Source organism: Camellia sinensis, chromosome 3 (genome assembly GCF_055761805.1).
Source record: "Camellia sinensis isolate YWXY chromosome 3, ASM5576180v1, whole genome shotgun sequence".
Lineage (NCBI taxonomy): Eukaryota > Viridiplantae > Streptophyta > Magnoliopsida > Ericales > Theaceae > Camellia > Camellia sinensis.
In genome coordinates, this window is record NC_138963.1 from 55,362,142 (window position 1) to 55,382,596 (window position 20,455).

Genomic DNA, 20,455 nt, shown 5'->3' on the forward strand with positions numbered 1-20,455 from the left:
TGTCCTAGTTCATATATTTACAGTAATAATTCATAAGAAACAAGTCATATAAAGCAAGTAAGCTATAAATGAGAACTTAGGTTATTAATACATGAAGAATAAAAACGTAGAAGATGAGAAAACCTGATTTGAAAATGTCATAGGTTTCCTCTGCTGCGGCCTTTGCCACTGCAACCTAGAAGATTTGAAACACGAGAAACGATTAAGAAATGTTAGAATTTGATAAAAATGGTAATGGTAATGGAGATGGTGATGGATAATTAATTACAGTGCCGATCTTCAAGAAGCCATCGACGGTGAGATTGAGAAAGGGATTGCCCATGTCGATCATCAAGTCAACCTTCGGGCTCATCAATGACCCAGCAAATCTACTCCTCGGCATCTTCTTCTTCTTCTTCTCAACCACACTCTTCTCTCTCTATATACCGCTCGCACCCACACGAACAAACTATCTTACTCCAATTTCCGGTGTTTGTTTATTGATGCGTTTGGGGTTAGTGCCACTGGCCCACCAGCCGATATTTTTAGGATTTCGACAAATTTCAACGGTGGTGTTATGGCCTTCGTTTGGATGTGAATGGATTTTTTAATTTTTTTAATTATTTTACTTTGTGGTTAAAAAATTTTGTTTAGGATAAATTTTTTGATTTTTTTAATTTTTGTTAGAGAAAAATAGAATAATTATAGTTTAGATATGACATTTTATTTTATTAATTTTTTAATCTTTTTTTGTGATTAAAATAACTAAAAAAATTATCCCAAACATAGCCATATGATTAAAAGCAATTTTTTTGTTTATAATTTATTTTGAATTACATTATTTTTCACAATTTTTTATATATTCTTTTAAAAAAAATTAAAAAATTAATTTTTAACTATTTTTTTAAAACAATCCTATATAATTTCTCTGCCACAGTTTGATCGAAGGAGTTGAAAAGTAATTTAGAAAGCCAAAGAAAAATAATAGGTAAAATATTAAAATATATATTTTTTTTTTATTTTATTTTATATATATTTTTTCTTTATCTTTTTATTTTTTTTTTTTAATTTTTCAACCAAATACAATTTAAATAACGTGATAAAATTAACTGAAATATTTTGAGAGAAGAGGGCATCGGTCATCAATGGACCTTTTTCTGGTCGCATATCACGGGGGAGGAAAAATTGTAGGTCGGTCATTGGGTTGGTTGCGGTGGTGGATTGATTTTTTAATTTTTTTAATTATTTTATTGTAAGGTTAAAAAGTTTTGCTTAAGAAGAGTTTTTTGATTTTTTAAAATTTTTATGAAAAAAATAATGTAATAATTATGATTATTTTAATAAAAAAAAAATTCAAACCTCAACTTTCCAAATAGAGGCATTAATGGATCACATATCAACGGAGGGGAACTTTGTTAAGGAAAAATTGTATGATTGTAATTTAGTTTCAATTTTCTAAAAATTGAATTTTTTATATTTTTTATTTTTAATAAATATTTTTAAAATTTTAAGTAATTTTTTTAGATATACCTTTTTTAGATAATTTTATAATTGTAATTTAGTTTCAATTTTTTGAAAATTTAATTTTTAATTTTTTTATATTTTTTGTTTTTAGTGAATATTTTTAAAATTTTAAATAATTTTTTTAGATATATCTAAGATATATCTAAAAAGTAAAATATTTATAAAAAAAATATTTTAAAATATTAATAAATACACAAGAATACGAAAAATATATTGAATTTTAGTTTTTAAGTGTATTTATATTAGGTATATCTAAAAATTAAAAAAATTACTTAAAATATTACAAAAATTCAGTAAAAATAAAAAAAATACGAAAAATATTAAATTTTAAATTTTTGAAAAGTGAATCCTGAGTTATGAAACCAAACAAATTGAGATTTTTCTTAATTTTTAGGTTGTGTTTCTATCATATATTTAAGGCTTGGTTTGGCATCTTTAAAAAAAGACAAAAAGTTAAAAAGTTAGGTTTCGTTTGGGAAGTGAGTTGACTTTTTGACTTTTTTGATTATTTTAGAATGGGCCTAAAAAACATGGTTTAGGAAAGGCTTTTGGCTTTTTTGACTTTGTTGACTTTTTGTGAGAGAAATAATGTAATGATTATGGGTTGGATATGATGTTTTGTCTTATTTGGCTATAAAACTTATTTTGTTTTTTGTGACTATTTTAGCCAAAAAAGCTCCAAAACCAACTTTCCAAACATAGACTAAAAAAGTTAAAAAGTTATCACTATTCACCAAAAAAAATTATAAAAAAAATATTTTTACACAAAAAAGGTATAACTCACTCCGACGTGAGTTGCCTTTGCCTAACATTGGTGAGAACAAATTACACAAGCAAAGGCAAGCTTAAGGGCAGTGTTGTTCGCCCCGTGGGGGCCCATCAACGGTTCCGTTTTGATAATCTGAACTATTCAATGTGTAGAACTCGTCGAGTACTATATGTCTATAAAAAATCACGTTGATCGGATATCGCTAACTACATAATCAAATCAGTTTTATATAAAAAAAAAAATAGATGGTGTTATAGTTAACGGTTGACAAAAAATTAATCCGATCAGATAACTATCGATATCCAATCAACGTGATTACAAATGTATAGTACTCGACGAGTTCTACACATTGAATGGTTCCAATTATCAAAACGAGATGCGTGGTAGGCCCCCACAAGCCGAACATCACCGTCCAATTCAATACGCGAAAAAGAGGCAAGCATGACATTTTCACTAGTCTGCCCACTACTCTGCTTTAAGGCCTGCCTATTCTTCTCTCCCTTCTCCTATACACTAAATTATACAAATTTTTAATACACATTTTTTCATAAAAAATCAAAAAATTATCCAAAACAATCATATTTTTTTCCTCAATTTTTTAGTCCAAAAAATCAAAAAGTCCACTTATTTAGGACATCCCAAACCACATCTAAGTAAGGATAGAAGATTAGTTTCTCTCATATTGACATCTCAACATAAGAGAATTTAAAGAACTTGTGGCTGTAGAGTTTATCAGTGTCTTATTTTGATAATTCGAGCTATTCATTTTGTAAAATTCTCAGCATATACCATTCATAAAAAAATAATAATAATTTAATACGATAATTGTAATATTTTTATTTTATCGCGTTAATTTTTGAAAAAATAAATTATAAATATATTTTTAAAAATAAATCATTCATTTTTTTAAAGACAAACATATGATAGATCCCAGCAGGCTCCTTTAATTCTCTCATGTTGAAATGTGAGTATAAGAGAAGCCCAATCCTAAAATATAACTATATTTCACTCATTTTTTTCACTTTTCCAAATCCCAACTTGCATGATCTGGACACAGTCATGAGATCATATTGAGATAAGATTTTGTTAGAATTTACCATAAACCTACCACCACTACCACCTCACCTACTCCACTAAACCTAACCCACTACACCACTACCACCTCCACTTCACCTACTCTTCACCTACTCCCAAACACACTCCTATATAATAGGAATCCTTGTAATTGTAATAGACACTATATCAAGACAATCAATCAATAATACATACATTTTAACATGGTATCAGAGCTATAAGATTTAGGCCTATACTCATTTCTTTCCGGCGGGCAGCCGGCCGACAACCTTGCCTTCGCTGCCCGCGGGAGTTTTTCAACACATCACAAACACATACCAGAATCGAAGCTCGCTGCTTGATCGCACGCCGCTGCGGTCTGATCAAGATCCTCGCCTGAGATCCATGAGCCGGTCGATGCGCCGAGCCACTGCGACGTCCTTGCAGTCGGCTTTGGTGAGGTCTAGACAGAAGTCTCCTAAATCTCTCTCTCTCCACGTCGATGCCTTCATACCTGAAGGATGCCACAAGTTCCTCGTTGTCATGCTTACTTCTGCTGTCGTTGCCAAGACTGTTGGAATCCGGCGGTTTGGCCCTTATGAGGCCTTGCCTACTGTGGCTTCTGCTGCTGCCGCCGACTCCAATCACCTCCAGATGGATCTCTCTCCTTTTTTTCTGTCTCTCATCAAAGTGTGCTTGCTGCCGAGACCGCCCTCTCGGACAAATGTGCAACGCACTGTAAAGTAGACACAATAATAATGAGCTAAGCCGTTTCTTTCCACCACCCACCTTTCTTTTTATTATTTTATTTCATCTTTCCATTCACACGGTTTCACCCCATGTGCACCATTCACAGCCCCATGTGCACCATTCATTTTCTTTATTTATTTTCTTTATTTATTTATTTATTTATTTTTTTCATTCAAAACAAAAAATAATAATAATCATACTAATAAAAAAAAAACAATAAAAAAAAATAAATAAATAAATAAAATAAATCACACACCTTTGCAGGTTTTCAAAACCGTGGGCCCAACGCTCCACTTTCTTTCTTTTCTTTTATTTTCTTTATTTATTTATTTATTTTATTATTAAAAAAAAAAAAAAAAACAAACAAACAAACAAACACGGAGGAAGAAGACGAACTGCAAACTCATTTTATTCATATCGGGCCTCACCCCGATCACCATTTTACAAAAAAAAAAAAAAAAAAAAAAATACAAACAAAACAACCACACCCACAGTGGGATTTTTCTTTTCCCTTCTCTATTCTACTGCAGGTCTCTTCTTCTTACTTTTATCTTGGGTGTCCCGTGCCAGTCCGGTCTCCGTGTTTCCTTATCCACCGAGCACGTTCACTCCCCCAAACTCCTCCACTGCAGCATATGGAGGACCTCCAAATCGGAACATCACGGTGGCCTTCCGCTTCAGCTCCTTATTTTCCGCCTTCAGCACACTTATCTCTGCTCGCGCATCCTTATACATGCGTTGGAGCAGAGCCAGTTGGGAGTTTAAATGCTGCACCTCATTTGTCCTACTCTGCAGCCGGTTCGACAGGTTTGTGACCGCCGTCATGCTTTCCACACATGCCTTCAAAGTATACTGATTGGCCTCCACATCCGACTGCACTGCCATTCTTTGCTCCACCGACCGCATCGGAAAGTTCAACGGAGCAAACTCGGGGGCGCTTGGTTGAGTTTCCAGTGCCACCGCACCAGTTCTCTCTCTCGTTGACTCGTTGAGGTCGGGAAAGAGAGTGAGCAGCCCGCGGGAAGACGATGAAGCCATTTTCTAGGCAACAGAGTGTTATACAGAATCTCTCTCAGAATATCTCTCGCAGGTTTTTTTGCCTCAGCCTCAGCCTCTGTCTTATAGCCGAGGCAGCCACGCGCATCACGCGCCTCTTGACGCCCGACAAACTGGCACGCCTTTTCATGGCACATCTTTTGATAAAGTGGGCACGTTTTTTGATGGCACGCCTTTTGACAAAATTGGGCACAGCTTTTGAGGGTGCGACTTTTTAAGGGTCCGACAAGACTCTGCAAACTGTCCCGACATTGATTCCGGTTAGCTCCATCAAGGGTCCGACAAGACTCTGTAAACTGTCCCGACATTGATTCCGGTTAGCTCCTTTATGGGTCCGACAAGACTCTGTAAACTGTCCCGACATTGATTCCGGTTAGCTCTTTTATGGGTCCGACAAGACTCTGTAAACTGTCCCGACATTGATTCCGGTTAGCTCCTTTATGAGTCCGACAAGACTCTGTAAACTGTCCCGACATTGATTCCGGTTAGCTCCTTTATGGGTCCGACAAGACTCTGTAAACTGTCTTCTACAACGGTCCGACATGACCCCATAAACTGTCTTCTACAACGGTCCGACATGACACCATAAACTGTCTTCTACAACGGTCCGACATGACCCCATAAACTGTCTTCTACAACGGTCCGACATGACCCCATAAACTGTCTTCTACATCGGTCTGACACCGCCATCCAGTGTCCTCTACACCGTTATGACACCCCTATACAGTGTCCTCTACAACGTTATGACACCACCATCCAGTGTCTTCACCAATGGTCTGACACGACCATACAGTGTCTCCTATCCTTTTTTATTTTTATGTATTTTCTTGTTTTGTTACTATCTCCAAACTCAAGTTGGTTAGTTCCTATCCCCCTTGAGTTTGCGGGGGGCTATTAGAATTTACCATAAACCTACCACCACTACCACCTCACCTACTCCACTAAACCTAACCCACTACACCACTACCACCTCCACTTCACCTACTCTCCACCTACTCCCAAACACACTCCTATATAATAGGAATCCTTGTAATTGTAATAGACACTATATCAAGACAATCAATCAATAATACATACATTTTAACAGATTTTTAGCTCATTTAATTTTCGAACTAAAATTTGGAATAAGAAGTTTAAGCTAGGCCTGCCCATTCATAAAATAATAATTTTCATTTTTTAATTACAAAATAAATAGAAACTATTTTTAGATGAGTTTTCATTTACTTTTAGTGATTTTTTTTTAAATATTTTAATCAATTCCTTATACTTTTTAGATGTACCTAATCATAATGAGCCTCCGTTTGGGAAGTGGGTTGGCTTTTTGGCTTTTTAGCTTTTTTGGCTATTTTAGCCTGGGCTTAAAAGCTTGGTTTGGGAAGGGCTTTTTGGCTTTTTGACTTTTTTGAGTTTTTTTGTGAGAGAAGAATGTAATGATTATGGGTTGGATGTGATGTTTTGTTTGTTATGGCTAAAATAGCCTATTTTGTCTTTTGTGGCTAAAATAGCCAAAAAAGCCCAAGAACCAACTTGCCAAACAGACTAATCTAAAAAGTAAAATAAATTGGCTAAAATATTTTAAAAAATCACTGAAAATATAAAATTTGAACATAAATCTGTTTACTATATAAAAAATCATTGAAAATATAAAATATTCTTTGTTCGAATTTTCGTTTATTTTTAGTGAATTTTTAAAATATTTTAATTATTATTATTTTTTTATATATTTTTTAGATACATCTAATCTTGATATATCACAAAAATTATTTTAAAAAATTAACTAAAATATGAAAAAAACTTCAGTAAAAACTCCTTTTTACTATATAATGTAAGTCTAGCCGGAACCTAACCCAATCTAATATTTCCACCTCTAGTTGGGATCATGCATTTGGCATCCTTGTTAAATTATTTTTAAACTTATGATGTAAGCATAACTTAACGAATAATTGGGTTTGATTGTTCATTTACCAAAATGCTACTCATATTTGATGGTAACGTGTATCTTTTTTTAAAAAATACCAGACAATCAAAAGTGGCGAATTTATTTACCAAAAAATGGGCTGTAATTTTTATTAAGGTAAATTACTAATAGATTTTACTTTTGAAATTCATTACCTATTAAGTCTTATTGATAAATTTATCAGTCTCTCCTGTTTTTATAAATAAATTTATAGTAAGATTTAATGGATAATAAGTCTAAAAAATAAGACCTATTGGTAAGTGTCTCTTTTTATTATTATTTTATTACATAGAAAAAATTATACCCTCCATATCTTTATATTATTTTTAATCTTGTACACTAATTTATAATTTCTCCTTTTATGTATTTATTTATTTATTTATTTTTGGCATGTACAAGGTGAATGGGATTGGACGTTGGGGAGGTTTGGCATTTTCAATCTTGGCCAAGTATGAGTTTGCTTGAAATCATGCAATCGAATATCCACTTTGTTATCGTTCCAAAAAAAAAAAAAAAAAACCCACTTTGTTACGGATACAAAATATATATATATATATATATCCACCTTGTTTACTATGTACTCTTCCTCTATTTTTGAGATCTCTGCTACTATTTTTTATTTATTTTTAATTGCAATTGGCAGTCCCATCTTCATTTATGCCCTGTTAACCATTGTTTAAAGCATCAGCTTAATTGCATAATATTTTGAAAGTGTTAATATTATATTTTTAGTGATAAAATTAAATATTTAATGATAAATCATTATCCTTTTGAGATCAAAAATTATTTCAAAAAATAAATATTTTTAGTACCAAATTATTTTCTTATTAATGACAACTCTCACGATAACATGAATTAGTTCCTAAATTTTTTTGCAACAAGACTTTACTTTGAAATAAAAAATTTTAATTTTTACCAAAACAAAAAAAAATAAAAAATTAATTCTTAAAATCTCTATATATTCGTATTGTTAGCTTAACAATTCCAGACCCATAGTTTAAACAAAAATATTTTAGAGCTCTAAAACATTTTGTCCCTTTTTTTTAAAAAAAAAAATTCCAAGTCACTAAACCCAGCTCTAAAGCTCTCAATCATCACCCTACTTTAAATTGATGATTTGATCCCATAGGGTTCAACAATTCTAGACCCATAGTTTAAATTGATGATTTGATCCGATAGGGTTCATGCATGGACCAGTAGAAGAGCGACAACGATAGCTTAATTACAAAAGTGAGGACATATATTGACAACCGGAGGAGGGAAAAAAATGCTTTATCACATGCATATGTATCTCTTTTAGTTTTTTTCCTTATTTTTTTAATTTATATTTTACTTAATTTAAATTATTTTTTTATATTTCAATAATCTTACGGGTGACATGATTTTCAAAATACATCTAATAATAATAATAAGATAAAGAAGCATTAATATTACATTAACCGTGTGAATGTTCTATAATATAAATATTTACAATGTCAAATTTATTTAATGGGACCAAGTTGCTAAGGGTCAAAAAAATATTTATGAGGATAAAATTTTCTATAAAATGCCTCAAATATAAGAATTAGAATTTAGTTGGTCAAATATTCGAAATAATGAGACTTATTAAAATATAAGAATATCTTATGAACTAATTAAGATATAAGTATTAAAAGATGATTTTCTAATAAATATCCCTTTCTATTTTGACAAACTTTAATAAATTTAAACCAAATTATATCCATTATCTGTAATTTACCTCTTGTATTTATTTAATTATGTCAACATTACCATTCAATTTTTGTACATTATGTAAATTTAATTCAATTAATAACATTCATTAAAAAAACATTGACAAAATTATTCATTCAAAAAATAATGATTCATTTCAAATTAAACGGTAACCTTTCAGATTGAATTGACTAATTTAATTTTAATTCAATTTCTAAAATAGTAATTAAATTGACACAACATAAAAAATTCAAAAACAAAATTGATACAAGTAAAATTACATAAACTAAAGACACAATGCAAATTGTAACGAGTAGTAATTTGCCCATAAATTTATTTCAAGATGGCATTGATAGATAAAATCTTGAACAACCAACAGATCAATCGCAAATAATGATCCCCTTCTCATCCTGATAATATGATTCTATTGAACCACTCAACTCCACTCCAAATATTGTAAAAATCATATTTATAACCGTCTAAAATATATGTAGTCTTGTAATAAAACATTCAATACGGAAAGCATACTTCAATTCAAATAGAAAACAAGTCAGTTATAATATAACATGTCAAACACCTGAACACATGTCTATTCGGAAATAGAAACATACGCACTAAGAATTTTAGATAAATAGCTGATACAAGTTTAGTCTGTCTGCCATTGGTCATCCAAGATAAAATTCCAAGATATTATCAAATTCATGCTCCAAGGTCCCTGCAAAACCGATAAAGCTCGACCGTTAGTAATGCCGATTAACCAGCACACTTTGAAAACCATCCATAGGGTGGGTAACCTCTGATGACAAAATATGACATTTGAAAACAAAATCAACCAGGAACTAAAAATCATTCAAGACCAAGTTAATCTGCTGCACAAGACAAAAGGGCTTAAAATGATTGAATAAAAAGGTAAGCAGCTGCATAAGATAAAGTGTCCAAGATTATTAATTCACCTTGTGTTGAACAATTTAAATATAAAAAAAAATGAAAAAAAGAACTTTGAAGTAGTTAGAAGCAATAGACTATCTTCTAAACCAGGCAATGACAGTGATACAAAAACCAGAAGATACCATTAGTGCTGTGCAATAGCATCTCCATTTGGTGATGTTGATGGTTTTATTGTCAATTCTAAATGAAGGTGCACATGGTCATGCCAGCATTTTGAGAAAGAAGGGACCCAATTAATTGCTTTTAAAAATAATAGCTTTTGCTTGCATTGACCAACATCGCTCGTCTTGGTTTTGAAATTTTGAATATGCAAAACATATGATAACTTTGTGATTCTATTACCATTGTGGCCTAAAGTTTTCTGTCAAACTTCACATAAAGCCAACCAGCACAGGCTGAACACATATCATCACAAACCATTACTTTTGGGATTACAATTTCTTGCCTCAATCAATAGCAAAAATACTTGTTTTATTAGGACAATAACGTGTGCGATTTGGGCATTGAGCTGCCTAGAAAACAAGTACTTGGGCATTAACAATGGAAAAAGGGACTTGCAAAGATTTGGTGCATGTTCACACACATTGTTCTAATGGTTAAATATCTATTCAATTTTTGCCAGTTAAAACATATTGGTTTTGACTCATGGAAAATTAGTCCTTAAAATTAATTTTCAAAAAGTTCTACCTGTTTATTGAACTAGCCCAACCCAACCTATTTTGAGGCTTGGGACAGTTACTGTATAGCGATCCCGGTTATCCTTTTACTGTTCTGTTGTATTCCGGACTCAGTTCCGTGAAGTTGGTAGTGGCATCTATCTTGTTGTCGTCCTTTAATTCCACTTGATTGAGTTTTAGGATGTTTTGGGCTTGTGTTGAACAGGTGGGTTAAGCCTTGGTCTCTATCCTTGTTGTCCAGGTTTTTGGTGTTACGCTCGAGCGGGTCATTCTACGCTCGAGCGGAGTTTGGTTTCTAGTTTAGCGCTCGAGCGGATATTGCACACTCCCAGTATTTTGTGTCCCTGCAAAACTTCTGCAGAGGAGTTTTCTACGCTCGAGCGGGTTTTTCTGCGCTCGAGCGGGTGACGCTCAAGCGGGATTGTTGGCGCTCGAGCAGGTAGTACTGTCTTGGTGAGGGTTCTGGGAGAGAGAGATTTGCGCTCGAGCGGACTGGTTTTCTCGCTCGAGCGGATGTACTTTATTCCTGTGTCTTGGCGCTCGAGCGGGCCTTATTGCGCTCGAGCGTGTCCAGATTTTTGTTCTTGGCGCTCGAGCGTTGTGTTCTCCGCTCGAGCGGGTCATACGTATATGAATTATCCGCTGGGTGATTTTAAATCACTTTTTGCTTTTCTTTCTCTCCTACTTTTTCTAAAAACCATTTTTGAGAGCCTCTCTCTAGAAACTCCCTTCTCTCTAGGGTTTGATCTAGTTAGAGTGTCCTCCTTCTCTTCGGCCTTTGTAAAAGTTGTGTGGATCGTCGAGGGCGTCGTTTTGATCCGAGAATCTTGGTCTTTGGAGCATTTTGGTTTTGGCTTCTTCTCCATCCGAGCTCTAACTTCGAGGTAGGGATAACCTACTCCTTACTATGAGCTTTGTCTTTAAATTTTAGTATTTTGAGATATTGGGGTTGGCTTGGTAATTTTGTGAAAGTTTGGAGCCTTTGTGTAATTTTACAAAAGTCGGGATTTTTATTTATATAAAACCAAAATTGCATGTTTGGCATGGGAAAGTGGAATTAATGTTGAAACATTAATGAGAATGGAACCTAAGGGTTGTAATGTTAATTATGAAAAATGCCCTAATTACATTGGCTGATTAATTTGCATAATTAATTATGAGAAATAAGGAATTGATTTGGAAAGGTATGGGATTAAAGGGTGTAGTTGGATTACTTATCGCTCACCTAGTTGAAAAGTTGATTATATATCCATTGTCGCATTTATTTTCTATATAGAAATAACTGCTTTGGGCTATCGGTGGAGGATAATCTTGATTGTTGTAGACAATGCATGATGATTAGGCAAACTGAAACTAATCACTGGAATGTGTCATTGAGTATGACGGTTGAAAGAATACATTAAATTTATGTGTTGTGTGATGATGTGTATAATTATTGTTTATATGCATTGTGTTGTGTTGGAGGAGATAGGGGATGTACTTCACGGTTTAGGGGAAGATAGGGGATGGACCTCTAAATCGGATGTTGTTGGGAGGAGATAGGGGATGGACTCCATAGATAGAGCTCATATGCTTATCTATTAATGTGTTGACAGAGCTCATATGCTTGTCATTGGAAGTGTGATAGTGCTCATATGCATATCTGTGAAAGTGATGATATAGCTTGTATGCTTATCTGTTGGTGTGTGATATAGCTAGTATGCTTATCTATTATGAAATGGGAAAGTGCTTAATATGAGTTACTGTCTCATATGAGTTGTTTGGCCAGGTTCTGAGCCATGGTTATAAATTGAGAATTTGAAAGGAATTGGAAAATGAATGGTAATATGGACTTGTATGTCATGAAAATGTAAAGTGTGATAAGGGAAAGTATCAGTGTTGGCTATCTATCAACTGCTAATCTTTTAGTCATTGTTCATATTTGGTTTAGTGTATTTCTACTGGGCTGTGGCTCACCCTATATGGGAATATCATTTTCAGGTACAGGTAGCATGCCACCTCCAAGGACATAGCTTGGGAGGCTAGAGGCAGGCGGACTTTTGTTGTTTTATTTCTTTAATGTATTACATGTATATTCAAGCCAAGGGCTTAATGTATAAATGAGTTAGTACTCTTTTGTTGTAACCAAGTGTTAACTTGGAAAGCTGTAAGCCTTTAGGGCATTTGCTTTTGTTGTTAACATGTAATACTTTTGGTAATGGAACTCTGATGAATAGAAGAAAGTGAAACTTTTATATATCAATGCATGTCTATATTGATGGGTTTAATGTTGTTATCTTGAGGGCGTTACATACTGAATACTTTGGTTCAAGCTAGGTTAACATAGTTAAGGCAGATTTAACTTTGGTACATGCCAGAGCAGAGGTGGTCGCCAGCTTAAGCCGGATTGAGCCAACCTAAGCCCGATCTGATGTTTGTGCATATATAACTAGTCACCATATGAATATATATGTTTTTGTCAGTTGTATCCTACACAATTACAGTTCTTAGCCAGCCACGATTTATTTGGATTTTTTTATTTTTTATTTTTTATTTTTTTTTGGGGGGGGGGGGGGGGTGATGTTAACGTGCTTTGAGGCTGTATCCAGGCTTTTTTTAACCTATCCAAGATGGCTTTAATTAATCTTGAGGTGGTGGATAATATGGAGCAGTTGACTGGGACTTTCAGGTGCAACGTGGATTCCTTGCCCACTACTTACTTTGGTTTGAGACTTAGGGACTTGTTCAATGCTAAACCTATTTGGGATGTGGTGGTGGAGAAATGCAAGAGGCGGCTTGCCTCTTGCAAGAGGCAATACTTGTCAAAGGGGGGAAGATTGACTTCGGTCAAGAGAATTCCATTCAGCTTACCCACATATCTTATGTCAATCCTTACTATTCCTTCCTCAGTGGCCAAGATATTGGAGAAATTACAGAAGGCTTTTCAGTTGGGAGTATGGGGATAAGTTCAGTTTGGAGTATAGAGAGCACGGGCATGTGGGGATCCAGAGATTGGAAGTGTTCAAAAAGGCTTTATTGGGCAAGTGGTTGTGAAGGTTTGCCACTGAACATGACAGCTTGTGGAGGGAGGTGGTGGAAGCCAAGTAAAGTGGAGAGTGGGGTAATTGGTCCACTGGCAAGATTGTGGGTCCCTATGGGATGAGTTTGCTAAGAGGAAAAATTTTCAAGGTGGCAGATAGGAGAAGAAATTGGTTGTGTCTAGACATGTGGTGTAATAGGTCCTCCTTTTCTCATTGCCTCAATACATGTCCTTCTTGGCTTTACTCTTATCCTTTGGCACCTTCCACCTTGATAAAATCACTAAACATTACAGTTCCATTAAAATAATAATTGAAACATTTAGAACTCAGACTGCCCAAAACATTCACACAATGGCCCATATGGCACAACTGGGTTTAGAAAGCAAATGTGCCTTCTAAAACTTTTGTTAGTTAATTTATTGTCCAATGGATATCCTCTAACTGGGGGAAAGGGTCATTTTTAAAGCAACATTCATGTTACATTTGTTCTCTATAAAAAAAAATTAAATTTACAGTGTTGTGCAATCTAAGAAATTATGTGCTCCTAGAAAATCAAATAATAACATAATCCTGCCAATATCAATAAAGAAGCAAGTACATAATTCTTGCAATTTTGATAATACAACAAACATCATTGTTTGCATGCAAATAACGAAGTGCAAAAATTAAGGACATGAAAGGAAGATATTGATATTCAGAATCAACCTTTAAACTAACCCCATTTTAAACATAATTCATTTTACATAATTATCACAATACATTCTTTTTTAAGATGGATTTGACATGTAAATACAAATCAAACACCTCTAAAATAAGAGCAATCTTAATTTAGATTAGCATTATAAGCAAATTTTGTCACCTAATCAAAAATCGAATTGGAGCAGGAATGGTCAAAAATCACGTAACCTACCCCAAATGATTGGGGGCCAAGGGGTTTTGTTTCAGTCAAGTAGTATCAGGACGGTTTTAAAGACTTGAATTTATCACTCAATGTCAGTCAAGCTTAAAAAGAAACCTATGATAATAAAATTGGATAAATAGGTAAATCCACCATGCATTATAATGCAAAAGAAACGGGAGAATATCCATAGAAATTACATTTATAATCAATTTCTTTCCAACAGGTATGAATAAGTGATTTTATAGATTAGACATACTTGATGGCTAGATTTTTGTGTGTTCCATTGAAGGATTTGTTATTTCCTATTCTTGGTTAGGATTAGTTGAGTCACTTGAGGAGTTAAAAGAGTTTGTTTTCTGGTGTTTATATAAAAGTTTCTATGTTCTGAAGTTGTCATTTTATTAGATGTTCTAAATATAGCACTTCAACTCATTAAGAGTCTTCCTCTCTTTGGGGGCATTCAAGGCTGTTGTCCACTTTAGAAGTGAATATAAAAAATAAAAAGAAAAAGAAAAAAAAAATATCTTCCTTAATTATCTTTTTGGGCTAGTAGTTTTGAGAATTTGCCCACAAGCTATGTGAATACTTAAATTTTGAAGGGGTAGCTGTGAAAAGTACCATTAAGTTGAAATAATGAACCTCAATACTAAAGCACTAGTAGACCACCACATGTCATAAAATGTCTACGCTATCAAGGCCAGATTTCCTTCTCTATACAGCTATACAGGTGTAATTTTGACCACAATATCCTGTGACCTGTCTGTGCAGTGCACTACCTCACTAATTATAAAAGATCTAAAGTTTAAAAAATGGAATGAGAAGCAACCAAATGTCGATAAAAAATACAATAAACAGGTTATGACAATCCCACATAGACAAGCTAAATTGAACATGAGCAGAATTCAGGAAGTTTACAGGGGTCATTGAATAAGCACATTCACACATGCAATCACAATCATTTGCATAAGACAATATGCAATTGAACTGAGAAAGTTTCAACTTGGACTTTGGGAGAGGCAACAAACAAAAAAGAATATTATTTTGGATAATTTGAAGATTACATGGTAAGAAGCAATCATCTTCCAGTTCGAAAAAAAAAAAGCATAAATGAAGTATAAAAGCATGTCATTCCATATCACACAAAGGAACAAGAAACCAAGAACATATCTATTACCTTCCAGAAAATTACTAGTCCTCTTCATGACGGTGTTTCCTGCTCCTCTTCTCAGAACGCTTTCTGTCTCTGCCAACCCAAGAATCTTCTGAGCCGTTAACATCAGAAACAGATGGTGAAGCTGCCCTCCTGCTCTTCCGCTTGCGTCTTCTGGCAGAGTCTTCAGATGCATCTGAATCATCAGAATGCTGATGACTCCTCCTCCTCCTCTTGTCCTTCCTACTTTTCCTCCTCCGATATCGTCGCTCATCATCCTCATCTGATGACTCATCCCTCCTCCTCCTCTTCTCCTTCCTTCTTTTTCTCCCACTTTCATACTCACTGTCAGAATCAGTATGTGACTTCTTTCCACTTCTCCTCTTCTTTGACCTTCCCCTTTTCTTCCTATCCCTAGAATCTAACTCATCATCATCATCCGAATCCTTTTTCTTCTTTCTTGATGAGTTCAATTTGCTACTACCCTTCTTTCCATACTTATTCGCAATAGCCTTCTCAATTTCGGAATCATAGTCAGAATCTGAACTCTCGCTCTCCTCCTCCTCAGAACTTTCCTCTGAGCTCTCAACTGCAGTTTTATTCCTAACCCCATTACCCTTCAACTTATCCAACCCCGACAAAACTGCTGCCTCAATTGCATCCGGGTCTTTATCCTTATTATCATCCTTAACACTAAGAAAATTCCGACACTGAAAGGTGAGATGCCCAACACGCCCACACTTCTTGCAGGCTCCACGAGCCTCATCAGCATTAGAACCAGTTATACGGGCTAGTGCGAGCAATCCCTGGAAGCTGGCATACGCATTCTCACCTTCCGGTTCTGTGGTAGAGGACTTCTGCTGGGAGCTCTTGTTGTCTTCCTTATTGGGAGCATAAGGGTCATACCCAATGGCACTCTGCCATATACCGTGAGTCTGTAGGGCAGCACTACTGTGCACCCGATTGTTCGCGGGCATACGAACCCTACCTGCTGTTGCTGGCATCTTGAAATCCGAAAGAACAAACTCAACCCTATAGAGGCAAAGATAGACACCAATAAGACTTTAAGATCTTGACAGAAGATAAATTGAAATGAAATTCAAAATAAATTCGAACCCCGATTATTAACAAACTAGAAATTTCAATTTCAAATTCGAATCCAGATCATTAACAGAATAGAAGGAGAGAAATAAGTATAGGAGTTCTTTAAGCAGAATAATTTTAGGGTTTATCTATTGGGGATACAAAAAATCAAGGGTTTTCATTACAAGAAATTCAAACTATGTGATGTTTCGACAATCAATCTAATACAGCTAACAGCGAAATTTGAATGCAAACATAGAATACAATTCGTTCCTTTTTTGGTTCGAATTGGTCCTCAATTAGAGATCGAAACAGATTTGACAACTGAAACTATTGGAGAAAAAATAGAAAAATATAAGACAAAAACTAATGAATTTTAGAGAGAGCGAATACATACCTGTATTGTTCTCTGAGATTCGAAAGACAGCAAGAGAAAGGCGATGAATTGGAGAGAAACAGAGATACGGCAATTGGCAGAGAGAGAGAGAGAGAAGATACAACGAGTTCGGTTTTGTAATATGGACTCAGAAGTCGGTTTGTTTTCGGAGGTCCAAGGGATTGTGGGGAATAGTTGCTAGGATAGGAAATGTTAAATTATTTTTATATAAGGTAAGTATAAAATAATAAAATAAATATAAAAATATTAAATATTAATGTTTATAAAAAATGTTTAACATGTAATAAATAAAATAAATAAAATTATAATTTTTACATAACGAAAAATATAAAAAATTAAATATTAATGTTCAAAAAAATGTCCAATATGTAAAAAAATAAAAAATAAAAAAATATATTACAACGGATTAGTTTTCTAATATCAAGTCTCAAGTCTCCATCTTAATATCTTTCCCAAGGCCCATACTAATATTAAGGGATTAAGAATCTCTTTTCTATCTCTCAAAACAAACCTAACATATAGTGGGTCTCATCTCCATTTCAATCACAATCTCAATCCCAACTCTAACTCCCTAAACAAACGGGCCAGATAATGTAACCCGGATAGGGAAAAGGGGTCACTGCTGTGCTCAAAGCACAACAGTGACTGTGGTGCCTCCGTTTGAGGTGTATTATGATCTTATTTTTATTATCCAAACTATTTATTTTGTAAGATTTGTTGAGTACTTCATGTTTACAAAAAATCATCTTAATCGGATATCAACAACTATATGATCGATAACCAAAAAAATAAATAATAAGTTTTTCTTTTAAGAAATAGCATAAACAATATGCAATTCGATCATATAGTTATTGATATCCGATTAGTATGATTTTTGGTAGGCATGAAGTACTCAACAAACCCTACAATATGAACGGTTTAGATCATAAAAATAAGACCATAATACACCTCAAACAGAGGCACCACAGTCACTGATGTGCTTTGAGCACAGCAGGGACCCCTGTTCCCCCGGATAGACCAACCTTGGTCTGGTCTTAAAATAAATAAATAAATAAATAACGTGTTATATCAAATTAAGGATAATTTTGAGTTGTTTTAAGATGGTTAAATATTGATTTTTTGATTTTTTTTTAAATATGTAAAAACTGTGAGAAATAATGTGACTCAAAATAGATTAAAAACTGGAAGATAACTTTTAATCATCTTTCCAAAATAGCCCTTTATTTACACACCATCAATTCTTTTAATACATATCATTTAATTATTAAATTTATATGAGAATAATATTTTCAAATAAAATGATTATTAAAAACAATATTGGTGTGTACATACTTATTTTAATAATTCACATATGAAAACACAAATATCTCTATACACACTATCACCTAAAACAAATAAATATATATATATTTTTTTATTTTTTAAACTCAAAATATTATTATTTTAGAATATTTAGGGTTTTAAAACATTAAAATCAATTGGTTTTAAATATTTACTTATCAATAACATTGATTTGGAACAAAACTGTCACGATCCGACGCCAGTACTCAAACGTTAGACGTCGCAACCCATCAATAACTAGGGCTCTCAAAGGTTAATTCTAAATTTAACAGATTAATAACATAACGGAGTAAAATAAAAGGTGCCCCATTATTTATTTTATTTAAACATAGCTCAAAATTTTTATTTACCTATATTGTCATAGTTAGACTATGTTTATAACTATATAAGGCGTATTATGTCTACTCCAAATCTGACCCTGCTACTTCTAAAATTTATGAATATAGGGTTAACAACACCTCCCTAAGTCTTATCATCTGAAAATTTATAATAGTTATAAATACATAACAGAATGAGAAATATTATACAAAGAGTATAAGGATATAAAAATTATCATGGATAATTATTTAGGCTAAATAGTAAATAATTTGGTTCGAATAAATAAATTATTTTAAATAGCATAAATATAATATGCAAAATAATTATAATCATAGTGTAGAATAGAACAGAGGGTCAATAGATCCATAATAAAAAGAGAGTCATTAAAGTGACTAATCAAAGAACTAATGGTTGTTTAAGTCTCCAAGGAATAGGACCTCCATGGTGATACTTACAAAATATATCATCCAATATCAAATCAAAATTAGATTTAAATAAACAGCTATATTTATGATTTTTCGTTTTAAACGAATATGGTTCATTAGACAAATAATATATTTGAAGTGCTAAAATAATTTATAAAGCATAATTTACATAAAATAATTTGTGACAACGCAAGATATAATAGTACTTAATGTTGATTTTGTTGGGAAAATGGTGTTATATAGGTTTATTTTGGGCAATCTTTGAGTCCAAAATTGAGTGGACCCCAACCGTTTTTTGAGTTGAGTCCGAAGAAGTGACGTGTTCCTTGCCCCGTGGCAAGTCACATAGTGAAGACGGAATATCAAAGCCATTTATGAGTGAATGGTAAGTTGACGTCGTTTTCAGGTCTAACATTAATTTTTTAGACAAAATACATTTGAATTTTTTTCAAAAAAATTATTGTGAGAATTTAGTTTAAATCTAAATTCAAATTTTGGTTTCTTAAGTGGTTTCCTAAGAATGTACCTCTTCCTTTATTGATTAAACTATTCAAACAGTTTAATAAAAATATTCTAACGTTTTAAAAAACTGTTCCACCAATGGATACTTTTTCAAACTGTTTGAACTTCCGGACAGATTCATTTCTAAACTGCCCAGGCAGTTATAGGTTCAAGTCTGGACAGTTTCCAAACTGCCAATCTGTTGAAACAGTTGTAGAATTGTTTGAATTTTGAATCAAATCTGTTCAAAACAGTATCACACCTATTCACTTCCTCAAAGCACCTGTTCGGGTCAGATTTATTGTCTATAAATACAGCCTTGATTCCAGCAGTCTTAGCATCTGAAAAAATCAGTCTGCAATTTATGCTTTTGTTGTCCAGATTTTATTTAGTGCATTATTCTTCATTCTAGTTTTAGGAAAAATCAAAGAGAGTATAGAATACAGGTTCGGTTCGCCGTACAAATTTGTTTGGAGTGCTACTACAAATTTGTGAAGATCATTGTAGCCTGGGAGATAGACGCCACATAATCGTAAGCATCATAGCGGGGCAAATCTGTCTTAAGGACAGAGTGTCACACACTCGACTTAGTCTTTTATTTTTCATTTGATTCATCAAAATAAAATTTGTAAGTTTTTATTTTATTTTGTTTGAATTAGTTTCAATTTATTTTATTTACACAATCTTAAGACATATTCGAATTATTCTGTTTATAGAATTTTTCGTTTGTTTCCTTTTCTCTTTGTTCTTTTAAGAAAATTATTTTCTGTGGATTTACAAAATAATATTCTGGTTGGAAAAACAAATAGTGATTATATGCTATTTGACAGATAGTAGTAATATACTGTCTATTTTCTTTGACAACTAGTAGTAATATACTGGTGTCATTAATAATT

The 20,455-nt window shown here is 33.4% G+C and overlaps 2 protein-coding genes across 2 annotated transcripts in view; both read right to left on the reverse strand.

The window, feature by feature from the left end:
- OEP16-1 (outer plastid envelope protein 16-1) overlaps positions 1-564 on the reverse strand; it is a 29,520-nt gene extending 28,956 nt beyond the window's left edge. The window contains exons 1-2 of the mRNA XM_028245543.2: positions 269-564; positions 124-175 (exon numbers count right to left, since the gene is read on the reverse strand). Coding sequence (XP_028101344.1) covers positions 124-175; positions 269-382 — 166 coding nt within the window. The 5' untranslated portion in view covers positions 383-564. The remainder of the gene's footprint in view (positions 1-123; positions 176-268) is intronic.
- Positions 565-9,252: 8,688 nt separating this feature from the next.
- CXIP4 (CAX interacting protein 4) lies at positions 9,253-17,132 on the reverse strand. The gene is made up of 3 exons (XM_028245536.2): positions 16,975-17,132; positions 15,519-16,526; positions 9,253-9,513 (listed from the first exon to the last, which is right to left on the reverse strand). Exon 2 carries the CDS (start codon positions 16,496-16,498, stop codon positions 15,533-15,535), a length of 966 nt encoding a protein of 321 aa, XP_028101337.2. The 5' UTR covers positions 16,499-16,526; positions 16,975-17,132; the 3' UTR covers positions 9,253-9,513; positions 15,519-15,532.
- Positions 17,133-20,455: the final 3,323 nt, after the last annotated feature.